Source organism: Lolium rigidum, chromosome 5, assembly GCF_022539505.1.
Source record: "Lolium rigidum isolate FL_2022 chromosome 5, APGP_CSIRO_Lrig_0.1, whole genome shotgun sequence".
Lineage (NCBI taxonomy): Eukaryota > Viridiplantae > Streptophyta > Magnoliopsida > Poales > Poaceae > Lolium > Lolium rigidum.
Window position 1 is genome coordinate 148838648 of NC_061512.1, and position 21985 is coordinate 148860632.

Consider the following 21985-nt stretch of genomic DNA (forward strand, 5'->3'; position numbering starts at 1 on the left):
ATGCTTCCATCCGGATGTGACTCGTTACGAACGTATCCTTTAATGACCCCATTCATTCTTTCAAACGGCATCATGTTGTGTAAGAATGCCGGCCCTAGACTGACGATATCATCCATGATATGGACCAACAGATGGACCATCACGTCAAAGAATGCGGGCGGGAAGTACATCTCAAGCTCACATAGGATCACCACGATCTCTTCCTGGAGCCTTGCGAGTTTCTTCACGCTTATCGACTTCCGAGTTATGACGTCGAAGAAGTTACAGAGCCCATTCAGCGTTGCACGGACATGGTCATCCATTATACCTCGGATTGCAACCGGAAGAATCTGCGTCATCATCACGTGACAGTCATGAGACTTCATGCCGCTGAAGTTTCGTTTCTTGGGGTCCATGTATCTGCTTATTAGCCCGGAGTAACCGAAGGGCACTCTGACTCCTAGAAGGCAATTGAAAAATTGATCGACCTCGGCCGGACTAAAAGTGAAGCAGGGAGGGGGACGAGTAATAGTCCAGTTGCTTAATCCTTTTGCGCTTCGACCGCCGTCCGCCTCCTCCTCCGATCTGTCCCTCTTGGGCCGGCGGGATCCGAAGCTCTTCCCCGATGCCCAAAACTTTCAGGTCATGTCTTGCTTTCGGCCCATCTTTGGTCCGGTCCGGCATGTTGAGAAGAGTGCCAAGCAAGCTCTCGCACACGTTCTTTGTAATATGCATGACATCAAGGCGGTGAGGTGTATCGAGAATTTTCCAGATACGGCAAGTCCCAAAACACGGACCTCCTTTTCCATACACCAATGAGCGGCGTCGTTTCCTTTTTCTTCTTCTTCTCTCCAGGCTTTTGACGAATCTTTCCCGGCGGAGGACACTCCTTCCAACCTTTCAGTAATGTATCGATCTCTTCGCCGCTCTTCTTACGTGGAGGTCCTCGGGGTTCATTTGTACCATCGAACAGATCTCCACGCTTTCTCCACGGGTCAGTCTTACGTAGCCACCTTCGATGCCCCATGTAAACTGTTTTCGAAGAACCGGGATCCTTACCAAGCTGCAAAAACATCGTCTCTTCCATGCACCTGACACATGCCTTGTGTTCATGGCACACCTGGCACGAAATGTAACCGTATCCGAGGTAGTCCTGCACCGTCGTGATCAACGCGGCTCTCAAAGGGAAATATTCTTCCGTGACGGCGTCCCATGTATCTACCCCTTCCTCCGCCCACAACGTTTCAAGCTCCTCCTTAGTTCGAGATACATGTTGATATCGTTTCCTGGCTGTGTCGGCCCTTGAATTAGCATACTCATCTGTATGTACTTCCTCTTCATGCACAGCCAGGGCGGGAGGTTGTAGATCCATACAAACACGGGCCATGTGCTATGTGTGCTGCTCCGGTTTCCGAACGGATTGAATCCATCCGTGCTCGCACCCAACCTCGATGTTTCGGGATCTGCCCCAAAACTTCCGAATTCATTGTCTAATGCTTTCCACCGGCTTGCATCCGAAGGGTGCGTCGGCACCGGGTTCTCAATCCGCTCTTCATCATTCAACACTGCCTCCTTTCTTTCTGCGTGCCAGCGCATGAGCTTTGCTTCCTTGCGGTCCGCGTAGAACCGTTGAAGCCGGGGGGTGAGAGGGAAGTACCACACAACTTTTCGAGGAGCTTTCTTCTTCCCTTGTACCGTTCAGCTTCACACACAGGACATTTGGTCTTGTCCATGTGCTCCTTGCGATACATGATACAGTCGTTGATGCAGGCGTGATACTTTTCGTGGGGTAAGTCGAGAGGGCACATGATTCTCTTGGCCTCGGCTAGACTACCAGGACACGTGTTCCCGGCAGGAAGGAGATCTTTCACGTATTCCAGGATGTCGTCGACGCTTGTGTCCGTCCATCCGTGTTTCGCCTTCATCTGCAGCACATCGAGAGCTACTCTCAAGCGAGACTCCCCCAACCCGCGACCTGAGTCGTACAACGGAGTATTCGAGTCTATCTCGAGTTGCTCAAGCTCTGATTTCCGCTTGGCGCCTTTCGTCTTCTCGAGAAGCAGATCTTGAAGATGAGGGTCCCGCACGACTGAAGCTAGCGGCACCTCTTCGTCGTCGTCAAGGTTATTGTCGTCGTCAAGGTTATTGTCGTCGTCAAGGTTATCGTCCCGTGCGACAAACTCTTCATCGTCATCAATATCATGATGCCCTCCTTCTTGCCGGCCATTTTTACCACCTGCCGCCGTCGCCCCATTGACCTCCGCGCCATCATCACTCATCCATTGAGTGTGTCCATGCATGAAACCATTAGTGAGCAGGTGCCCCCGCAATTTGCCCGAATACAGAGTCAAACCATTTCCCTCGTTTGCATCTCCGGCACGGACACAATACCTCCGTGCGGTTATTTTCATACATGTCGATGATCGCGTGTTTCAGATATGTCATCACGATGCTTTCACTCATCTCGATAACCATTATCGCCTGCATGGTAAGATTACATAATTCATTAGAACCATGCATCCGTCGGTAGTTTTCACGGAAAATTTCGGCATGACCTTCCTACACGGTAGGACATAGGAGCGCCGTAAATGTGCCGAAACGGAAACTTAAAGAATCAACATTTCGGCGCAACGTTGGCAACTCATTTTCAACGCCAACACACACAAGCACAAGCACAACATATATATATGCAACACACGAGAGCTTTGCTTCAAATGTCCAACATAAGTCGATTTCATTCCTCAATTTGTTCATTAATCACCTATTTGTTTGATATATTCGTCAACGAGATCGAGACGTCGCGCCGCTACCACGGCGTATGGAAGCCGACTTTCTAGATCTAGAACTAGATCTAGATCTAGATTGAGCGGTCAATGCGCGATAGATAGATCTAGATCTACATAGGGATGTGGGAGATGCATGTAGGAAGGGAAGATTGGCTCAAAAAATATGATTTTGTTTGGTCAAATTGGCTAAAGTTGGGGTAGAAAGGGCAAAAATTATGTGGGTTGGGAGAAGGGTCGGGTTGTGTGGATGAGGAGTGAGTGTAGTGGCTTGTGAGTGCTGGTTGGTGGCTGTAATAAGTCCCAGGTTACTGCCGGCGCACCAGGACCTGGGTGCGCCGACAGTGTATAGCCCATCCGGCTATATCTGCTCTAGACCAGGCCCACGAAGCATTGCCGGCGCACCAGCCCAAGAGCGCGCTGGCAATAGAGAATTACCGCCGGCGCGCTCCTGGGCTGGTGCGCCGGCAATGCTTCGTGGGCCTGGCCGAGTTGGGGGGAGGTGTTGCCAGGAAATAGCGCCGCACGTCGTGTCAGCTGGTGCGCCGGCAGTGGGAAGGCATCGCCGGCGCGGCGATTTTCTGGTGCGCCGGCAACAAGTTCCACCGGCGCATGCCTATGGTGGTGCGCCGGCACCACTTGCCTTCACCTATAGGCTTTTCCCTAGTAGTGGGGGTATGATCGCACTTAAGATCTTCATACATCGACTTCACTGTAAACAAACCATTAGATGTCAAATTCCAAACAAAACGATCATCCTCTTCATTTAACTGTACCATCATTAGTTTCCGACATAATTGCAACCATGAAGTCCATTTATTACCATTTAACACTCTCCGAAACGTAATATTCAGCGGCGACTGACCTAGTACCTGTGCAACTGTGACATTCTTATGGTGCACAATATTATATAGAGACGAATATTGTTGAGCCAAAGAAGTATTGCCTAACCAGGTATCTTCCCAACAGCGAGTAATGCTACCATTACCCACTTTGAAAAAACCCCTAGAAAAAACTCCTGTTTGACCTCCATTAGACCTTTCCAGAATGGGTAGTCAGTAGGTTTCGCTTGAACCTCCGATAATATCTTATGTCTTAGGTATTTATTATGTAGCAATTCCTGCCACAACCGTCCTCATTAAGAAGTTTAAAATGCCACTTACTCAATAAACATCTGTTTTTGATTTCAAGAACTTCAATACGTAAGCCCCCTTGATCTTTAGGTCTACAAACTATGTTCCATTTTGTAAGCCGGTATTTTCTTTTGTTTTCGTCGGAATGCCAAAAGAATCTGGATCTATAGAAGTCCAAATATTTTCTTACCCCAACAGGTATTTGCAGGAAAGATAACATAAACATCGGTAAGCTAGTTAATACTGAATTAATAAGAACTAACCTATCATCATAGGATAGTAACTTCCCTTTCCAGCATCCTAATTTACTCTCAAACCGTGTTTCTACCGGATACCAATCAGAATTCTTTAGTTTCTTGTAATGGATTGGAATACCTAGGTATCTAAAGGGAAGTTGTCCAGCATCACATCCAAAGATCTGTTTATACTGGTCCTCCTCCTCCTTAGCCTTTCCAAAACAAAAAATCTCACTCTGATGAAAGTTAATCTTGAGTCCCGATAATTCTTCAAAGAGACACAAAATTAGTTTCATATTAACAGCTTTGTTTAGGTCATGCTCCAAAAAAAGGATAGTATCATCAGCGTACTGTAGTATAGAGAGACCTCCCTCAACTAAATGTGAAATTAGTCCTCCGACTTGACCATCCTCTTTGGCTCGTTCAATTAAGATGATAAGCATATCCACTACAATATTAAATAGCATCGGAGACAGCGGGTCCCCTTGCCTTAGGCCTTTTTTTGTCTAGAAATAATGACCAATATCATCATTCACCTTCACAGCAACACTACCACCTTGAAAGAATTGTTGCACTAATCTACCCCATTCTGGAGCAAATCCTTTCATTCTTAGTGTTTATTGTAAAAATGGCTATTTCACCTTGTCATATGCTTTTTCGAAATGGATCTTAAATAGCACCCCATCCATCTTCTTCGTATGTAACTCATGAATTGTTTCATGTAGTATGACTACCCCTTCCAAAATATTCCTATCTGGCATGAAAGCTGATTGAGTCGGCTTTATGAATCTTGGGGCAATCCTCGATATGCGATTAGTACCAACTTTAGTGAATATTTTGAAACAGATATTCAGTAAACAAATAGGTCTATATTGTTGAATCTGAACTGCATTTTATTTCTTGGGTAGTAATGTGATAACCCCAAAATTCAGTTTATAAAGGGGCAAATCCCCATTAGTGAACTGTGAAAATAAGGCCATCAGATCATTCTTTATTACTTTCCAAAATTTCTGATAGAACTCAGCTGGAAACTCATCTGGCCCCGGAGCTTTGTTCAGTTCCATTTGAGAAATCGCTTGAAAAACCTCCTCTTCAGTAAAAGGGGCCGTCAAAATTTCATTCTCAATTGTTGAAATTTGCGTAATATCATGGATCTCCTCTTCATTTAAAGAAATATTTGTTGGAATGGTGCTCCAAATAATTTCTTATAGAATTCCGTAATATAGACTTTTAGATTATCTTCCCCAACAATAGTCCCCTCTTGTTGTTCAAGTTGGAAGATTTTCTTCTTTCGGTGTTTACCATTTGCTATTAAATGAAAATATCTCGTATTATTACCCCCTTCCTGAATATGTTTAACCTTCGCTCTCTGGGCCCATTTGGATTCCTCATCCCTTCTTAATTTGTTCAGACTATCATTCGCCTTTTTTAGTTCATCCCTTTCATTTGTATTCAAAAAATTTGTTTCGGCTTTCAAATCCAGATTATCAATGATATTTAATAATCGCTCTTTTTCTTTCTTATACCTTCCACTCTGGTTCTTGCCCATCCTCTAAGAAATCTTCTTATATGTCTTAACTTATTCAGCCAAATCTTCATTGGATTAGTTCCACCTATAGCTGAGTTCCACTCATTTTACAGATCAGTACATAACTTTTTAGGAGATTTTTGGCATGCTATTAGAACACATGTTCATATTCATTTTATAATTCAGATTTTTCATGATTTTATTTGCATTTTTTCTAAAAAAATATTCGAGCAAAATTATACGAGCTCAGGAGCAGAAAATCCTTATCGAATCAAATATATATTCACTCACATTTTATCGGGCAACCTGTAGTGAGCGCAACAACATGGCGTCGACCGCCAAGATCTCAAGCAAGGCTCAACACCACCACGCCCAGGTCTTGAGCACCGTGGTGGCCGGCGCGGCTCCTAGGCATGCACCCATATCACAGACCCGCAGGAAGCCATGCGGCTCCCCACCATGCGGGATGACTTGGATAGCAGCCAGCAGGGCTCGTCGGTCGTCGCCACTAGGGAAGAAGCTCGCACGCAGAGGAGCGCCACGGGAGTCGACGAACTTTCGATAATACCAACGCTGCAGCGTGCCCATTTTTTTACTTCGCCGTGTTGCCATTGCAGTATGCGCTCCAAATCTGTCGAACCGCTGTAACTTGTCTTCTCCGATTATTCCCCACATAGTTTCATCCACTGATTGTCCCCCGAACCCATTTCGTGACAGGCCCTGAACCCAACGAACACAAACGCGGAGCTTTGTAGCTAGTAGAAAAAGAAATCCACTTTCAGCGACTCAGACGCTGCTGCATGCGAATACTCGATACGTGAAGAAATCAAACGAGGGAGTAAAACAAATTCGCAAATGGTCCCTCGATCAAATTTTGATCGAATCTGGTTAGAGCATCTCCACTCACCCCTCTAAAAGCCTCACAAATGGGCTATCAGAAACGTCAACAACGAAAATCACGTCCAGCCGCATCTCTCAAATTCGTTTTGGCGTCGATACGTGGATACCTTTCATGTTGGCCGACACAAGGTACATGGACAACGACGTGAGGGTGTGTGGTGCGCGGATCAGGGCGCCATGATCCTATCCGAGAGGAGAACTCCACCGGCGACCTAGGCCAGCACCACTACACCATCGGTGACCTCGACTCCATCGGCGACAGAGACCCCACCGATGACTGAGGCTTCACCGGCAACAACTACTCCACCATAGGCAACCCCAGAGAAGGTGCCTTCTACCCTGGTGGATGATCTCACCCTTTGATTTCTATGGCTATGTAATGTCAGCCGGCGTGCGCCCATTTTGATTACAACCTTGCGCAACAAAAGAAACATTTGAGAAACATAAAATACAAGTTGAAGAGCTTGTTTTTAGGGAGTCTACTAAATTTATTCGTAGAGTAAAGCTAACTCACTTAATCAGCGGAAAAAGTTATATTATTTTTATTATTAGTAAAAATAATCGTTGAATACACATAACATAATATTTATAATAAAAAATTGACAATGTAAATTTATCATCATGAACTCAGTTGCGTGGATCCATCCTTTAGCTATGCCACCGATCTCACTTCAGTCATCTCCAGCCCAATTTAATGCATCCATATTGATGCTCCCCTCCATGCTACTTTTATTTAAAAAATGTGTGTACTTCTATTACACTTAGCGAAATTAATGTTTTTATTTCCTTGTAACTCATTCAAAAATAAAACGTACCGAGTTAGATTTAGGATAATCTGGAGTATACTATTAAGACTAATTAATGACACCATTACACTTAGCAAAATTAATTAAATTTTTTACTTTTTTATAACTCATTTTGTGCAAATAGTGTCAAAAATAGTCTGCTTCATTTTTACACTTAGCAAAATTAATCACATTCTAATATTAGAAAACAAAATTAACCACATTATCTACCTTTTCATAGCTCACTCATCCACCTCTATAATCCTAACTCGGAAGTCATTTTTATTATTTTTGTTAACTACTAAGGTACGATGTTTTTACTATACAATCTATTGTCTTTCACTGTAACTATGCTTGCTCAATTCGATTCACATTTTGCAAGGATATTTACATTCTTGTTTAACTTATAGCAGTACTTTAATAACCTTTCATTTAGTGAATTATCTTGGATATGAGAAAAACTTAATAGGTAAATTGATATGCCTCCACCGAATAGTTAATGCCACTTATACTTTTTATACTTAATACATGTTAGTGACAACTTCAGTGTTCTTAAAATATCTCGACAGAGAGATATCCTAATATCTTGATCTATGCTTCCAGAATATGTAATTTTCTAGAGTAGGTGTAAGTAAATAGCCAATCCTATTTACAATGATTTGTCTTCATATCTTTTCCTCGATTGGGAAGCCAGTTTATCGAGTTTTTTTGTGCCAAGATGAAAAAAATTAGGTGAATGCTGGAATGAACTATGGGAGAAGAGATGTCAAAACTAGACGAAAGTCAGAATGAACTAGTGTAGTCAAGATGTCAGAATTAGGCGAATGCCAAAATGAACCTTTTTGCCCTTAATAAAAGGCAATACACGAGTGCAATCCAGGAAAACAAGAAAAAAATTGAAAACATTCAGAAACATAGACAGCTGAAAAAGATAATAAATGGCTTTAATGAAAGGAGACATTTTAGGAGCAATGACTTTGCATTTATACAAAGATTTCAAAACTCAAAATGGTGGTGGTATGATCCTGCACGCAAAATTAAGAGAGGGGAGACAAATAATGCTCACAAATCATATGCATGATCAGGGCAGGGAGTGTACCCGGAGCATATTTTCCCGTTGAGATGATATATACTAGTGGAGTGCGGTGGCTGGCTAACAACCAAGGAGATGGGGTGTCCTTGTTGCAGGGACAGACAGACAGATAGACACTGGTAACAATCACAGCGAATTTTCACAGGCCGAAGCAGAGCACGCACTCTCCTCTCACTCACTCGCTTGCTTCCTTCCTCATCACCAGAAAAGCAGAGAAAGAAAGAAAAGATTAATTAGTTAAAGAGAGGCACACACACTCCCACCTACACACAGCATCGATCGCCCGTCCTCCATTTCCACCCACCACCAGACGCCCTCTCCCATTCTCCATCGTCCCTCCCGAGAACGCCACCACCAAGGAAGATCCAAGTCCCGAGATTCTTGGCCCGAGAGCTGGATTCCTCGGAGCACGAGCAGCATTTGTAGCGATCGGTCGAGGCTGCGCGCGGCGGTTGGATCGACCGGGGAGGAAGGAGGAGTGGCGTGGCCGGCGGTGGTGGTGGAAGTGGTTGCGCTTGCGCAGGAGTGTGGGTCAAGTTCCTCCAGCTTTTCCACCTGAAATCCATCTCCATCTGAATCCCCAGCTCCAAGAAACAAGAGAGGGAGATTGCAGTACAACCCAAGAAACCATGATGGTGCGGCAGGAGGATTGATCGGTGCTCGGCAGTAGTAGTAGTAGTGGCCGCTGCTGTTACTCACCAGTCACCATCCTTACCTCTCTTTCCTTTAATCCTTGCTTCACTTCTCCTCTCCCTCCCTCCCTCCCTCTCTCTGTCCTCGTCTATCTTATTGCCTTGTTGCAAGAAACACACACCCTACCGGACACATTTCCTTTCCTTTCTTTCTTTCCCGGTTGGTGCTCGCGTCGCGCTCGGAGGGTTTGTTGTATGATCGGAGGCAGCCGAGATGACAATGGAGCACGGCGAGGATTGCAGCGTCAAGGTGGCGGTCCATGCCCGGCCGCTCATCGGCGACGAGAAGCTGCAGGGATGTAAGGACTGCGTCGCCGTCGTGCCAGGCAAGCCGCAGGTACTTGCGTTCTTGCCTAGTTCTTCTTGTTCCTTCGCTCGATTGAGCCTTTCTCTTTTGTTTTGGTCTGTCGGTCGGCTGGAATGTTTGTGTTTTGGCTTTATTTTGTTTTATCTCCGACTCTCTTTGTTCTTTTTAGTTTCTTCACAAGCAGTACCATGTCTCGGTTCAGATACTAGATTGACTCGTCCGGTCAATTATGTGGATGATTTTCGCGCAATCAGTCTCCTTTTTCTCTATCCAATTCTGCTGATATGATGAATTATCCTGTTTTCCTTGTCTTAAAAAAAGAAAGAGCAACGCATATTTATTTCCATTTTTATATAATTCAGAGACTGCATGGAAATTTTCTGCCCATCTTTTAGGATTGCAACACTAGATTTCGTCAAGAACTAAAAGAAAAGGGAAGACTCCTCTCTTCGACACACGACACTCTGTGTTATCTCCGTTGCATCAAGAACAGCAAAGACCGATCCACTCCTTCTTTCACCAATCTTGGACATCGAGATTCTGTCCAGCAAAAGCTTGTGAAATTCAGGGAGGAGAATCTAAGGTTGCTTGCTTTGCTTCCCTGTTTTAACTCCCCCATGACCATGATAGAGATGCCTAGTTACCCTTTTTCTCCCCCTTTTGACCATTAAATGTGGGTGTTTCTCTCTCGTCGCAATATTTCCACTGTCGGCAGTGCCATAATTCTCCACAATTCTGGTGCGGAGTTGCGTCCAATCCTGTAGGTGTTCGTGCTCTTCTTTATTTGGGCAGGAATCCTGTCAGCGTCACCACGCAATTATCAGTCCAGCTTTGTTTTGCTGATCCGGTCCTTTTCAGCTCCCCCAATTCGAGCTAGTTCCCATTTCTTCTTTGAGGAAGATTTACAGACTTGAAGGTAGGATTGGGTTCCAGCCTGAGCTAACACTGACTGAGATCTGGCTTAACTCACTTTTACCTAATCTATTTCCAAATGCTCTTCTTCTCCAGCTGTCACTGGCACACCCTTCTTGATCTTTCTTGGGTTCTTGATATGTGTGATCATTTTCTTTTTATGGTTGAAGCATTTTCGGAGTTGGGATGATGAGAGGAAAAGTAGCAACTTTATAGTACTAGCTGTAACAGAACTGACGAGATGTGCTTTTATTGTTGCTGAAAACACGCAGGTCCAGATCGGCAGCCACTCCTTCACCTTCGACCATGTCTACGGCAGCTCCGGCACGCCGTCGACGGCCATGTTCGACGAGTGCGTGGCGCCGCTGGTGGAGGGGCTCTTCCAGGGCTACAACGCCACCGTGCTCGCATACGGCCAGGTCAATCATTCATTCATTTCATTTCGCTCTCCCATGTGCCATTCATTCATACATATGTTAGAGCATCTGGACCACCACGTTGGGGTGGGGGAGGGAGCTGCAATGCGAGCGAAAAAAGCCAGCAGCACATCATGTGCTCATGCTGGAACTACCATCCCTTTTCCTTCCAGCTGTTTCTGCCATAATGGGGCAGGCTGCCTTGCTTTCTTGCTCCCACAAACTAAACCCCAAATGTTGTTCATTTTTCTGTTTCTTTTACAGCCCACAAAATGCTGATCATTTTTCCAAGTCTAAACTTTTTTTTCTTCATTTCCATAGACTGGCTCAGGGAAGACATACACCATGGGGACGTCGTGCAAGGAGGGGTCGCATGTCGGGATCATCCCGCGAGCCATGGCGGCGCTCTTCGACAAGATTGAGAAACTGAAGAATCAAGTAGAGTTCCAGCTACGTGTTTCATTCATCGAGGTACATGGCAATATGATCATCAAATAGAGTCTGCCCAAGTGCCTGTCTGAATTGACAGCCTCTACAGAAGTTAGTTATGCTAAACCATTCTTTTGGATAGATCTTGAAAGAAGAGGTCAGGGATTTGCTTGATCCTGCTACTGTCGCTGCTGGCAAAGTTGAGAATGGCAATGGACACGTTGGCAAACTGTCCGTGCCAGGCAAACCTCCGGTGCAGATCCGAGAGGGATCAAATGGGGTGATAACGCTAACGGGGTCGACCGAAGTGCATGTCACTACCCAGAAGGAAATGACTACATGCCTTGAACAAGGTTCTCTGAGTCGTGCCACTGGGAGTACCAACATGAACAACCAATCAAGGTTAGCAACGTTATCATAATCATCACTCGTAATTTATTTGACGAGAAAAGGAAGCATCATCATTGAGATTGGAAACAAGCTATCACTGCTGGATATAGTTTCTTGTTATGAATTGCACTGCTACATCCCTACTTATATCACTCTAGGATCTTCTGTTCAGTCAGCAATATGTTGTCTTACGCTCTTAAGAAAAGTCTTTGTTAACTAATTTGTTAGGGCACATTCAATCATACTGGCTCTATGATACCCCCTTCCTGAAATTCTACAACTTAATGAACTTTATGCTTTTGCTTTCGGCATGTAATAGTCGTTCCCATGCCATCTTCACAATCACATTGGAGCAGATGCGCAAATCAGATCCCATCATGACATCAGATGGAATGCCTATAGAAGAGATGAATGATGATTATCTCTGTGCCAAACTCCATTTAGTGGATCTTGCGGGGTCAGAACGGGCCAAGAGAACTGGTTCTGATGGCCTTCGGTTCAAGGAAGGTATTTGGCATGTTTTTTTTCTTTTGTTTCAGATGAAACACTTGATGCAATAACATCTCGGCCCTAAACTAAAGGTGATTTATGCATCATGTCATTAGGTGTTCATATCAATAGAGGACTTCTTGCCCTTGGCAACGTCATAAGTGCTCTTGGAGATGAGAAAAAGAGGAAAGAAGGCGCACATGTCCCTTACCGGGACAGCAAACTCACTCGCCTTCTCCAGGTTATATTCTTCTCACACAACTGAACAAAAATGGTCTTACAATGTTATTGATTTCATAGTTATGTTCAATTCAACTGGACCAGACCAGCTGCTGCTTCAGCATCAGATACTTTCTGTATTAGGTATCGGTTGTGCTCATACTAATTACTTCTGATCTATTTCGGTTTATTTATAACAGGACTCACTAGGTGGAAACAGCAAGACTGTAATGATAGGTAATTCATTTTGCTGGGTACCACTCTCATACAATATGTACAGTTCTATAGGAAGTCACATTTCATGTTGTCATCAGTTTCCTTATCAGACAATATTAGTCCCATTATTTGGTTCAGTCATGTTATCTTCATTTAGTTTAGTAGACATCATTATATGATTGTCATATTATCTTCAGTTCAGTTTAGTAGGCAATATGTATCTTATGATTTTTTTCACTAACTGACCTGAGTGAATTTACATCAACTGACACATATCTATATTTTATCCTGCAGCTTGTATTAGTCCAGCAGATATTAATGCTGAAGAAACACTGAACACACTGAAATATGCTAACCGGGCACGTAATATTCACAATAAGCCAATTGTGAGTTTATTATCTTTAGTTTCCCTAGAAATATATCAGATGTGTATCTTTTTTTCTACTAAATTGGTAGGGTATTTTTTCCAGGAAGGTTATTTGACACTTTTCTATTTACTCAAATGATTTCCAGGTCAACAGGAATCCGATTGCTGATGAGATGAAAAGAATGCGCCAGCAGCTTGAGTACTTGCAAGCAGAGCTAGTTTTAGCTCGTGGAGGAGTTGGATCAGATGATGTTCAGGTAAATGTTCTATAGGTTATTTGCAATGTCATCGGCAAAATATAGACTGTGGTCGCAGTCACTCACACCAAGCATTAGAATGACAAGAGATCAATTTGCAGGGTCTCAGGGAAAGGATCTCATGGCTTGAACACACGAATGAAGACCTTTGCAGGGAACTATATGGCCTCCGCAATCATGTTCACTCTGATCCATGTGAACCTGAGCTGCACGTATGTCAATGAATTCTTAAGCATGGTTTTGGATATTCTACATTTGAAAACAATACATTTTCACTGCTCCTTTCAGTTGCATGTCCATTCTCGCAAAGGAAAAATGGGATACACTGACATAACACATTGTCTATTACATATTTTCCATGACTGTGGACTTGAAATGATAGCTCTACGGTAATACATTTTTTTACTGATTTTGCTCTGTTTCAGAAAACTGGAAGTGGCTATATCAAAGGTGAAGGACTCAAGCGAAGCTTGCAGAGTACGGAACCATTTGATGTCCTTATGACTGACTCAGTAAGAGGTAATCTCTTAGCATCTCGTAGTTATTTGGTTGCACTTTAAATCATGACTAAACCTGTAATTTATCTCTGTTGTCTTACTATAACTGTATGCCACTAACTTTCTGTACCTGCAGAAGGCAACCCTAAAGATATTGATGAAGAAGTAGCCAAAGAATGGGAACACACGATGCTGCAGGATAGCTTGGGCAAAGAGTTGAATGAATTAAATAAACAGCTGGAGAAAAAGGAGGTATGGGTTATCTTCTTACTCTTTTATTCTGATTATCCTTGCCAAGAACCTTACCACAACTTTTCCCAAATAATTCGCAGTCTGAGATGAAAGGGTATGGACATGATACTGTGGCACTTAAGCAACACTTCGGAAAGAAACTTATGGAGCTCGAAGAAGAGAAAAGTGCTGTACAGGTTTGTCATAACATCTTCACACTAGCATACTTAGTCAACAAAAGTTACATATTACTACAAAGCATACTAATCTTACAAGAAACTTTTGAACAATTTCAGAAAGAGAGGGACAGATTGTTGGCTGAAGTTGAAAGTCTAAATGCAGATGGACAGACACATAAGGTGCGAGATGCCCAACTGCAGAAACTTAAAGCATTTGAAGCACAGGTACATAAAGCTTCTTAATTATGTGTCTAATAATTTTCACAGTTTAGTACATGTTAGTCATAAAATACTGTCCCTGCAGATTCTAGAACTCAAGAAAAAGCAGGAGAGCCAAGTTCAACTTCTGAAAGAAAAGCAGAAGAGTGACGAAGCTGCTAAGAAACTGCAAGAAGAAATCCATTTTATAAAGTCTCAGAAGGTTACCTTCACTTTGCCAGCTTGTCTATGATAACTGCATCATTTTTGCACATTTGTCAGTATTTATTAATAATATCTGCTGCATATTAAGACAACCTTTTATGATGTCAGGTTCAACTACAGCACAAAATCAAACAAGAAGCAGAACAGTTCCGGCAATGGAAGGCTTCACGTGAGAAGGAACTTCTACAGGTACGAATGATTCATTGGTACTCAGTACCACCGTCGTTTGTAGTCACACCCAAGCATATAGAAACTATGTTTCAGAAATGATTCACTTCTAATTTTATATTATGTTAAAAAATTGGAATAAGTTTTTGTTGGATTCTAGATTTGGTATTCGTAGTGTTTATGTAATGGTTCTGTTGTAATATTTTCATAGATGGAGTTTAATATTCCAGAGCTCATTTTGAGAATCTTCATTGTCTGTTTCCTTCAATGCAGTTGCGGAAGGAGGGGCGGAGAAATGAATATGAACGTCACAAACTTCAAGCACTTACCCAAAGGCAAAAATTGGTAAGTTCGTCATCTAAAATTGCACTAAAAGAAAAACTGGAGTGCTGCAATATTTTGGAAAAACACAAGCGAAGAGAAAAACAATTAGATTTAAGAATTGTTGTGTCGTGCCGAGGGAAGCTGGTTCTTACCGAGTAGTCATGTCTTGAACATAGTGCTATACTGAATTACAGTGTTGAAGAGAAAAGGTGTCGTCATTAACCGGTATTGAAAGAAACAAAAGAGTGAAGTGACAAAAGTGAATAATCTCTTCATATTGTTTTGTCCCATCAAGACTGACTACTGTCAAAACCAACAAATATGATTAAGAACAAAACAAGTCAATGCCCCTTATATCTATAATATTGCTCCTATAATATAAGTTGAATACCTATATGGCGCACTTTTTCGATGTATAGGTTCTCCAAAGGAAGACTGAAGAAGCTGCCATGGCTACCAAAAGGCTGAAAGAGATACTTGAAGCTCGGAAATCTTCTGGGCGTGATAATTCAGGTATATCTCTCAGCCTCTCTGCATGATGACAATATTATTTTCATCAATACTTCGAATCTAACAACATTTCAATTTTTTCTCATTCCTCCAACTATAGCTGGCATGAATGGTACTTCTCCTGGCTCTCATGTAAGATCTATTCATACTTGCCAATAAATTCTGATATTTATTCCGACCATATTCCTCAACATATTTCTTTTTTTAACACAGATGAGTGAGAAATCGTTGCAAAAATGGCTAGATCAGGAGTTAGAAGTCATGGTTCATGTCCACGAAGTCCGGAACGAATATGAAAAGCAGTCTCAATTGTATGTGTTGCGTGTAGTTATTTTTTTCACGATTGTTTCTTGCAGATATTGTTTACATTTTTTTTGTATAATTCATGAACTCAAAATAATATGGTTTTGAAGGCGTGCGGCCCTTGGTGAGGAGCTTGCCATTTTGAAGAAAGAAGATGTCATGTCTGGTGCAGCTAGTCCGCCAAGAGGAAAGAACGGAAACTCTAGGTAATTGTTGTCCCTTTGTTTTCGATGTACCTTTTTCATCATATATTTAATCCATTTATTATCACATTAGCTAAGTCATATACATGAATTCTCACCAGTACAATATATACAAATCTGTCATCCCGTTTCTTGTAACATCAGTGAACATATTTAATTTATATGTTATATTCAGGACTTCAAAATGTTCATGCATGTCTTGACTGCAACTTGTTTCGCAGGGCAAATACCTTGTCACCAAATGCACGACAATCTAGGATAGCAGCACTTGAGAGCATGGTCACAATCTCTTCAAATACTCTTGTTGCAATGGCATCTCAACTCTCAGAAGCTGAAGAAAGAGAGCGTTCATTCTCCGGGCGTGGTCGTTGGACTCAGTTGCGGTCATTGGGAGAGGCAAAGAGTTTGCTACAGTACATCTTTAGTGTTGCTGCGGATGCAAGGTTATTATGACATCTTCATGGTTTCTCACTAATGCATCATCTTCTATCGAAAGGATATACCATATCATCATCCATACTGCTCAAATTGTTTTTTGTAGAATCTGAAAGTAAGATCACCCTTCATTTTTAAGCGATAGCTGATAGTAAACCAAAACTTAAAAGAGTGGGTTTTCTTTTATTTTTCAAGTGTTACAATATGTCAGATGTGAACGAAGCAGATACACAGAATTTATGTGATACCATGCAAGATCATTTTTTTCCTTCTGAAAGTGCGACTCTTTCAAAGCCACCTTCATTTAATATATTTGATATTGAAACAAAGAGTGACGCTTCTCTTTGCTGTTGAACCAGATCTGTAGTAAGGGAAAAAGAAATTGAGATCAAGGAAATGAAGGAACAAATGACGGAGCTCGTGGGCATTCTTCGACATAGCGAATCACGTAGGAGGGAACTTGAGAAGCAGAGCAAACAGAAAGAGCAGACAACCCCCATGGCTACTACACCTCCGGTGCGATTTCTGCCATCTTGCAACATCTACTCCCTCTTGTTCCAAATATAAAAAGTTTTAGATTCTATTTCTATGGCAGTCCAAAAATTTTAGGTTTGATCAAGAATTTTCAACATCGACAACAACAAAATTGATACTGTCAGAACCATCACGAAATATTCTTCAATTATATATATATTTCTTATGAAGCATGTTTTCAAAGAAATCTGTTGTTGAATGTCTAAACTTCCTACATTAGAGTCACAGAGTATGTACGGAGTTAATAGTTGGAAAAAAAAACGTTGTTACAATACAGTAAACATGGCACTGGTTTTTACCATGGACATTCGATGTATAACATTAAGTAATAATGAAAAAATATGCATCTTATAGGGAAGCGGAAATGGGTCTGCGAAGCACTCTGCCGATGACTCCAACACACCATTATCCCCGGTTGCAGTTCCTGCACAGAAGCAGCTGAAGTACTCAGCTGGAATTGTAAATAGCCCCAGCAAAGGGGCACCGGCATTCAACAAACAGCAACTTAAGGTTTTATATCTCAACCTTGATATATTTTTTCTATGTGTTCATCTTTGTCTGGCTCTTATACATTTTTTAATCGATGATCTTCAATGCAGATGGTTCCAATTGCACAGTTACCTGTCGGCAAGAAGGTTTCAATATCAGGGCAATCAGGAAAGCTTTGGCGATGGAAAAGGAGCCACCACCAGTGGCTACTGCAGTTCAAGTGGAAGTGGCAGAAGCCCTGGAAACTATCTGAAATGATCCGCCACAGCGATGAAACGATGACAAGGGCTAGACCCAGACCCCAGCTTCTTATCACGCATAAACCTCAGAAAGTGATGTGAAACAGGCTCTTCTTTTTTCGGCTTCACATGAACTGACACGGTTTGCGGACCTACACAGCTAACATTGCAGCTAAGATCTCCTTTTGCGCTTCGTTTTTTACTTAGCCATGGGGTCAAGTATATGTTCTTGATAGGGTGACTGTCTTTGGGTGTAAATTTCCTGTGCCTATAAAGTGAGATGTGAATGTAGAGAGGTGGTGAAATTAGTGAGTGGGTGAGTGAGTGGCCATTCTTCATGGAAGAAGTTAGCACAATGTTTCAGCCTTCCTTCACCTGACTGGAGAGATGTCAACAGTTGGTGCTCTTCTACATAAAGATTTGCAAGAAGGATGATGAAAGTTGGATGTCTTGTGCTTATTTTTTTTGTTTGTTGATATTGAAAGTGGCAAATCAAATGACTAGTGTGGTTTGTTAGGAGTTATTATTGGTCTAACAGAGCAACTTATGCCCCTATATTTGACCAATCTTATATTATGTTGCGCGTCAGTGATGTTTCATAGATGTGTTGCATTCAGCCAAAACTTTATTCAAAACGGTAGGAATGAGCCAAAAAAATTCAGTGAACATACAATGACATTCACAAAGTTCATAATAAATCAGGTTGTGTGCATCAATTGATGCAAAGGCTAGGAGTTCATCCCCCATTTCGAAAAAGAAGACTGTACATGAGAGAGATAGCTACTTGCATGACACAGTAAAATAGGTTGAATGCGTCAAATCCTTGTGTAAAGCATAACGAAAGCCTCATCACCCACTCAGTGTCGATATCATGTGGGCTTGAGTCCACCATATCACTGGCACAAGGTTAATTGGCAGTGGAATAAGGGGATTTTTATTCTTTCACCAAAGAATATACTCCCTCTGTTGCAATGAACGTTGTATGAGATTTATAAAAATTAAGATGTATCTAGGACGGGAGTAGTAGAATAAAAAATTTATTCAGTTGCACAAATAAAACATCAAACATCACTAACGGTGCTGCTTTCACCTTCACACCTCAAATACGGCAACGCAGGCTGTGGTGTTAAGCGCAACCACTACAGCTCTTATTCTTTAAAAAGTTTGAGTGATAAATGGCATAATCCGTCGTAGTCTAGGTGGTTAGGATACTCGGCTCTCACCCGAGAGACCCGGGTTCAAGTCCCGGCGACGGAATTCTTTTTATCTGTTACCATTTTTGCATAACTTATCAGAAACACTTCATAAGTCGCTCCAAGTCAGATCAATAGAATCTTTTACCTATTGCCATTTTTTGCATAACTTATCAGAAACACTTCATAATACAAGTCGCTCCAAGTCAGATCAAGAGAATCCAAATTTGGGTAATGCATAATAGCGCCGTATATACTCATCAGTTCTCCAGACGACCACATCACCAGCCCAGTGAAGTCAGTGGTGCCTGCCTATCATAACAAGAACACCATTGCTAACATTTTAGAGCACCAAAAAGGATTCCTAAATTAGAGACAAGCATGTATTGACTGATGAAATTGTCTCGTCCCTTAAAAACTACAATCTGCCGAGGGTGTGATTTTGTCTGTAAGAACACAACGATGTTATCACCCCTTAGAAGGCATTCCCACCACCCCAGGTCTAAACATCTGTGTGAAGGCCTAACTGGCAAACTTTTCAAACATTGATAAGCAGATAATGGACCCATGCTGCTAAATTTTATAGCATCCAGTATAATAAGGTGTGCAGTCGTAGATGAGTTGTACAGATCTGTGGTACGTATCTGGTTTGCAATATGTCAGTATTTTATTCACCGTTCAATCTAGATGATACCTTTGTGGTAAACCAAGGAAGACGCAAATTCTACATCATGTACTACCATAGGATCAACAGCACAAGTGTGACAAGAGATGTGAAGCTACTGACTACTCGGGGCAATTTGGCTACTTGCATCGAGTCAAAGCTGACCAAGGAAGATCACAGATCAGAAACATCACCAATGAAAGGGGCTTCACTTCGCATCTCATCAAGCCACCTCATGTTGTCGACTGGCGAGGTACTCTTCGTAGTCTGAATCACTCTCAGATTCGCTAATCCATCCATAGCAGGGGCGCCTTGCACGGATAGTTCCTTTAGTTGCAGGACGTGGGAGTGTAGCTTCAGGAGCAGGGCGGTCGATGAGCATAGGGTCATTGCTGCTTTCGACTGCTGATATCTCATCGTGCATCTCCACCATTTGCATATAGCTTTTGACTGGTGCCTCAGATATTGCTGATTCCTTTTGCTGCATTACACACCAAGGCCATGTGAGAATTGCATCATATGTGTATTGTATCACAAGTCACAAAGCATTGGTTTAGAGTTAGACATCAAAAAATTTCACAAGTCACAACAGTTTGTGTACAAACAGCTGAACTATAGGCATGAAGGTAGGTGTAAGAGATTCCTGGAAGCCAAATCCAGTCTAGCAAAGAACACAGTTCTGCCAACGACATGGGATGCATATACAAATATCCGTTATGGAAAGCATTTTTAGCTATCCCACAGTCCATCTGACACCGATGCACGATTCCAAATGTAACTATAAAGGACATCCAAACAATGCACATTCAAGAGATTCATTTCCATTACTCTAATTATGGGCTCAATCCCGTGAACCAGATAGGGTCGAAGGGAATCCTACTGCTCCACAGTGGGACACAACTGAAAGTGTGCAAAAGTAGTATTGTGCTTTGTGTTTTCATATGAACATAAGAAGCTAGAAGGATGTTGTGAGTTTTCTGATCCTAATATTATATCATGATGTAGTAACTTAATCAGAAAAGTTATTAAAACTTGAAGGACACAAGAGGTATGCAGAGACTGCAGACGCATACACATGTGAACTTTGGTAGGAAAATATCATGATTTCCGAGATCACAAAAAAACAACAAACTAAGTTATTGTCCACTGCGCTAAAGTAAGTTATACTACCGTAATGTAAAAAGTTTTTCAAGTTACAGTAAGCGCAGACTACAAACGATTCTATTACTAACCAAATGCCCGTGTGTTGCAACTCAAGTTATTATTTATGTCGCACCAATTGTTAAAGAACCTGTGGCATCACTGTGGCATCATATTCCTTAGCTTTGTAGGAAATATTTTCTCTCAAAATATACATTAATACGTCCTACATAGAATTGATGACAACTGTGGTAATGTCCCAGTAACATAAAAGGCAATGTCGGTGACGGTAGTGATGGTGAACCAAGAATATAGATCCAAAAGAAAAACTGAAGCCTAGTACACAAGTTGTAACTGGTCTGCTGCAACTTACAAAAAGAATATAGAGTATGAACGAATTTTCAGGACAAAAGGAAGATGCATCACCGATCTATAATGATTAACAAGTAGAGATCCTTTTCTTATCTCTTCTTCCACGAAAATAATCGCTACACCTCCTTTTATTTTTCCTAACTTAATGAAATGGGCATAACGTCTGCCTTTACTGAAAAAGAAAATCAACAAGTAGAGAACAAACTCGTAGCCTTGTTATGAAGGGAAACGAATCGTCCCTGCTTTATTTTTTAATCAAGAAAGGAATTCGCAGATTTCCAGTGCACTGGAAACTGTGTACATGCTGCCATTATACTTGCAAATACAGCGAGAAAATTGGGGATCAATTCACCCGAAAAGCAAGGTCGGGAACAGGTAAATTAACAGGGTTTCTTACTTTCTTTTCAGAGAAAGAGGCAAATTAGTTGATGGATGAAACATGAAAGCTAATCATGAACAGGAGCAATACGCGTGAGATCGACAAAAAAAAAATGAACATTGGTAGGGAGCTCACCTTATTAGGCTCGTCCTTCACCATCAGCCGCTGTCGCTGCTCTTCCTGCTCCTGCTTCTCAAAGAGCGTGTCCTGCACCACGCTGTAGTTATCTTCCTTCAGCAGCCACATCCCCCTTTTCCCATACATCTGGTCAGATGGATCAAACCAGGCAGGTCATGATCTTGAAGCCCCAAGGAGGAATCGCAAGAACTAGTAATCGATGGACCGAAATCACTGTATCGACACACGCACTCCACTTGGCCTCACGCAACATCGATGCTCCCAGCGAAATTCCGATCTCTGGGCCACGTCCGCGGTTCTTGAACCCAGAAGAAAACCACCGGGATGCGGAATTGCGGATGGGACGAAGATGCTGGGGGGAAGTGGAAAAGGGGGGAAGGAATGGGAACCTCGATGAGTTGTTGGACGGTGCTGCGGATGTCGTCCTCGGCGT

The 21985-nt window shown here is 42.3% G+C and overlaps 1 protein-coding gene and 1 non-coding gene across 3 annotated transcripts; both read left to right on the top strand.

The window, feature by feature from the left end:
• The first annotated feature begins 8722 nt into the window (after positions 1-8722).
• LOC124658466 (kinesin-like protein KIN-4A) lies at positions 8723-18189 on the top strand. Of its 2 annotated transcripts, none has more exons than XM_047196797.1 (25): positions 8723-9466; positions 10621-10767; positions 11086-11235; positions 11336-11595; positions 11903-12090; positions 12189-12313; positions 12492-12528; positions 12802-12893; positions 13021-13131; positions 13233-13343; positions 13557-13650; positions 13768-13880; positions 13961-14056; positions 14156-14263; positions 14343-14459; positions 14570-14650; positions 14903-14974; positions 15373-15466; positions 15564-15595; positions 15677-15774; positions 15877-15972; positions 16191-16412; positions 16764-16920; positions 17293-17448; positions 17538-18189. In XM_047196797.1, the coding sequence occupies exons 1-25, from the start codon at positions 9344-9346 to the stop codon at positions 17766-17768; spliced, it is 3111 nt and encodes a 1036-aa protein (XP_047052753.1). In that variant the 5' UTR covers positions 8723-9343; the 3' UTR covers positions 17769-18189. The 2 variants fall into 2 exon arrangements, with proteins under 2 accessions (XP_047052753.1, XP_047052752.1); XM_047196796.1 differs by having other exon boundaries at positions 8724-9466; positions 13765-13880.
• A 661-nt stretch (positions 18190-18850) lies between these two features.
• On the top strand, positions 18851-18923 carry TRNAE-CUC. Its single transcript has one exon. It is a non-coding gene; the product is annotated as a tRNA-Glu (tRNA).
• Positions 18924-21985: the final 3062 nt, after the last annotated feature.

Bases quoted from the DNA above. Each gene is read 5' to 3' on its own strand.
- LOC124658466 (XM_047196796.1), top strand. From the start codon at position 9,344: ATGACAATGGAGCACGGCGAGGATTGCAGCGTCAAGGTGGCGGTCCAT. The intron at 15,467-15,563 runs GTATATCTCTCA...CTCCAACTATAG, and splicing joins TTCTGGGCGTGATAATTCAG to CTGGCATGAATGGTACTTCT. The intron at 16,921-17,292 runs GTGCGATTTCTG...TGCATCTTATAG, and splicing joins CCATGGCTACTACACCTCCG to GGAAGCGGAAATGGGTCTGC.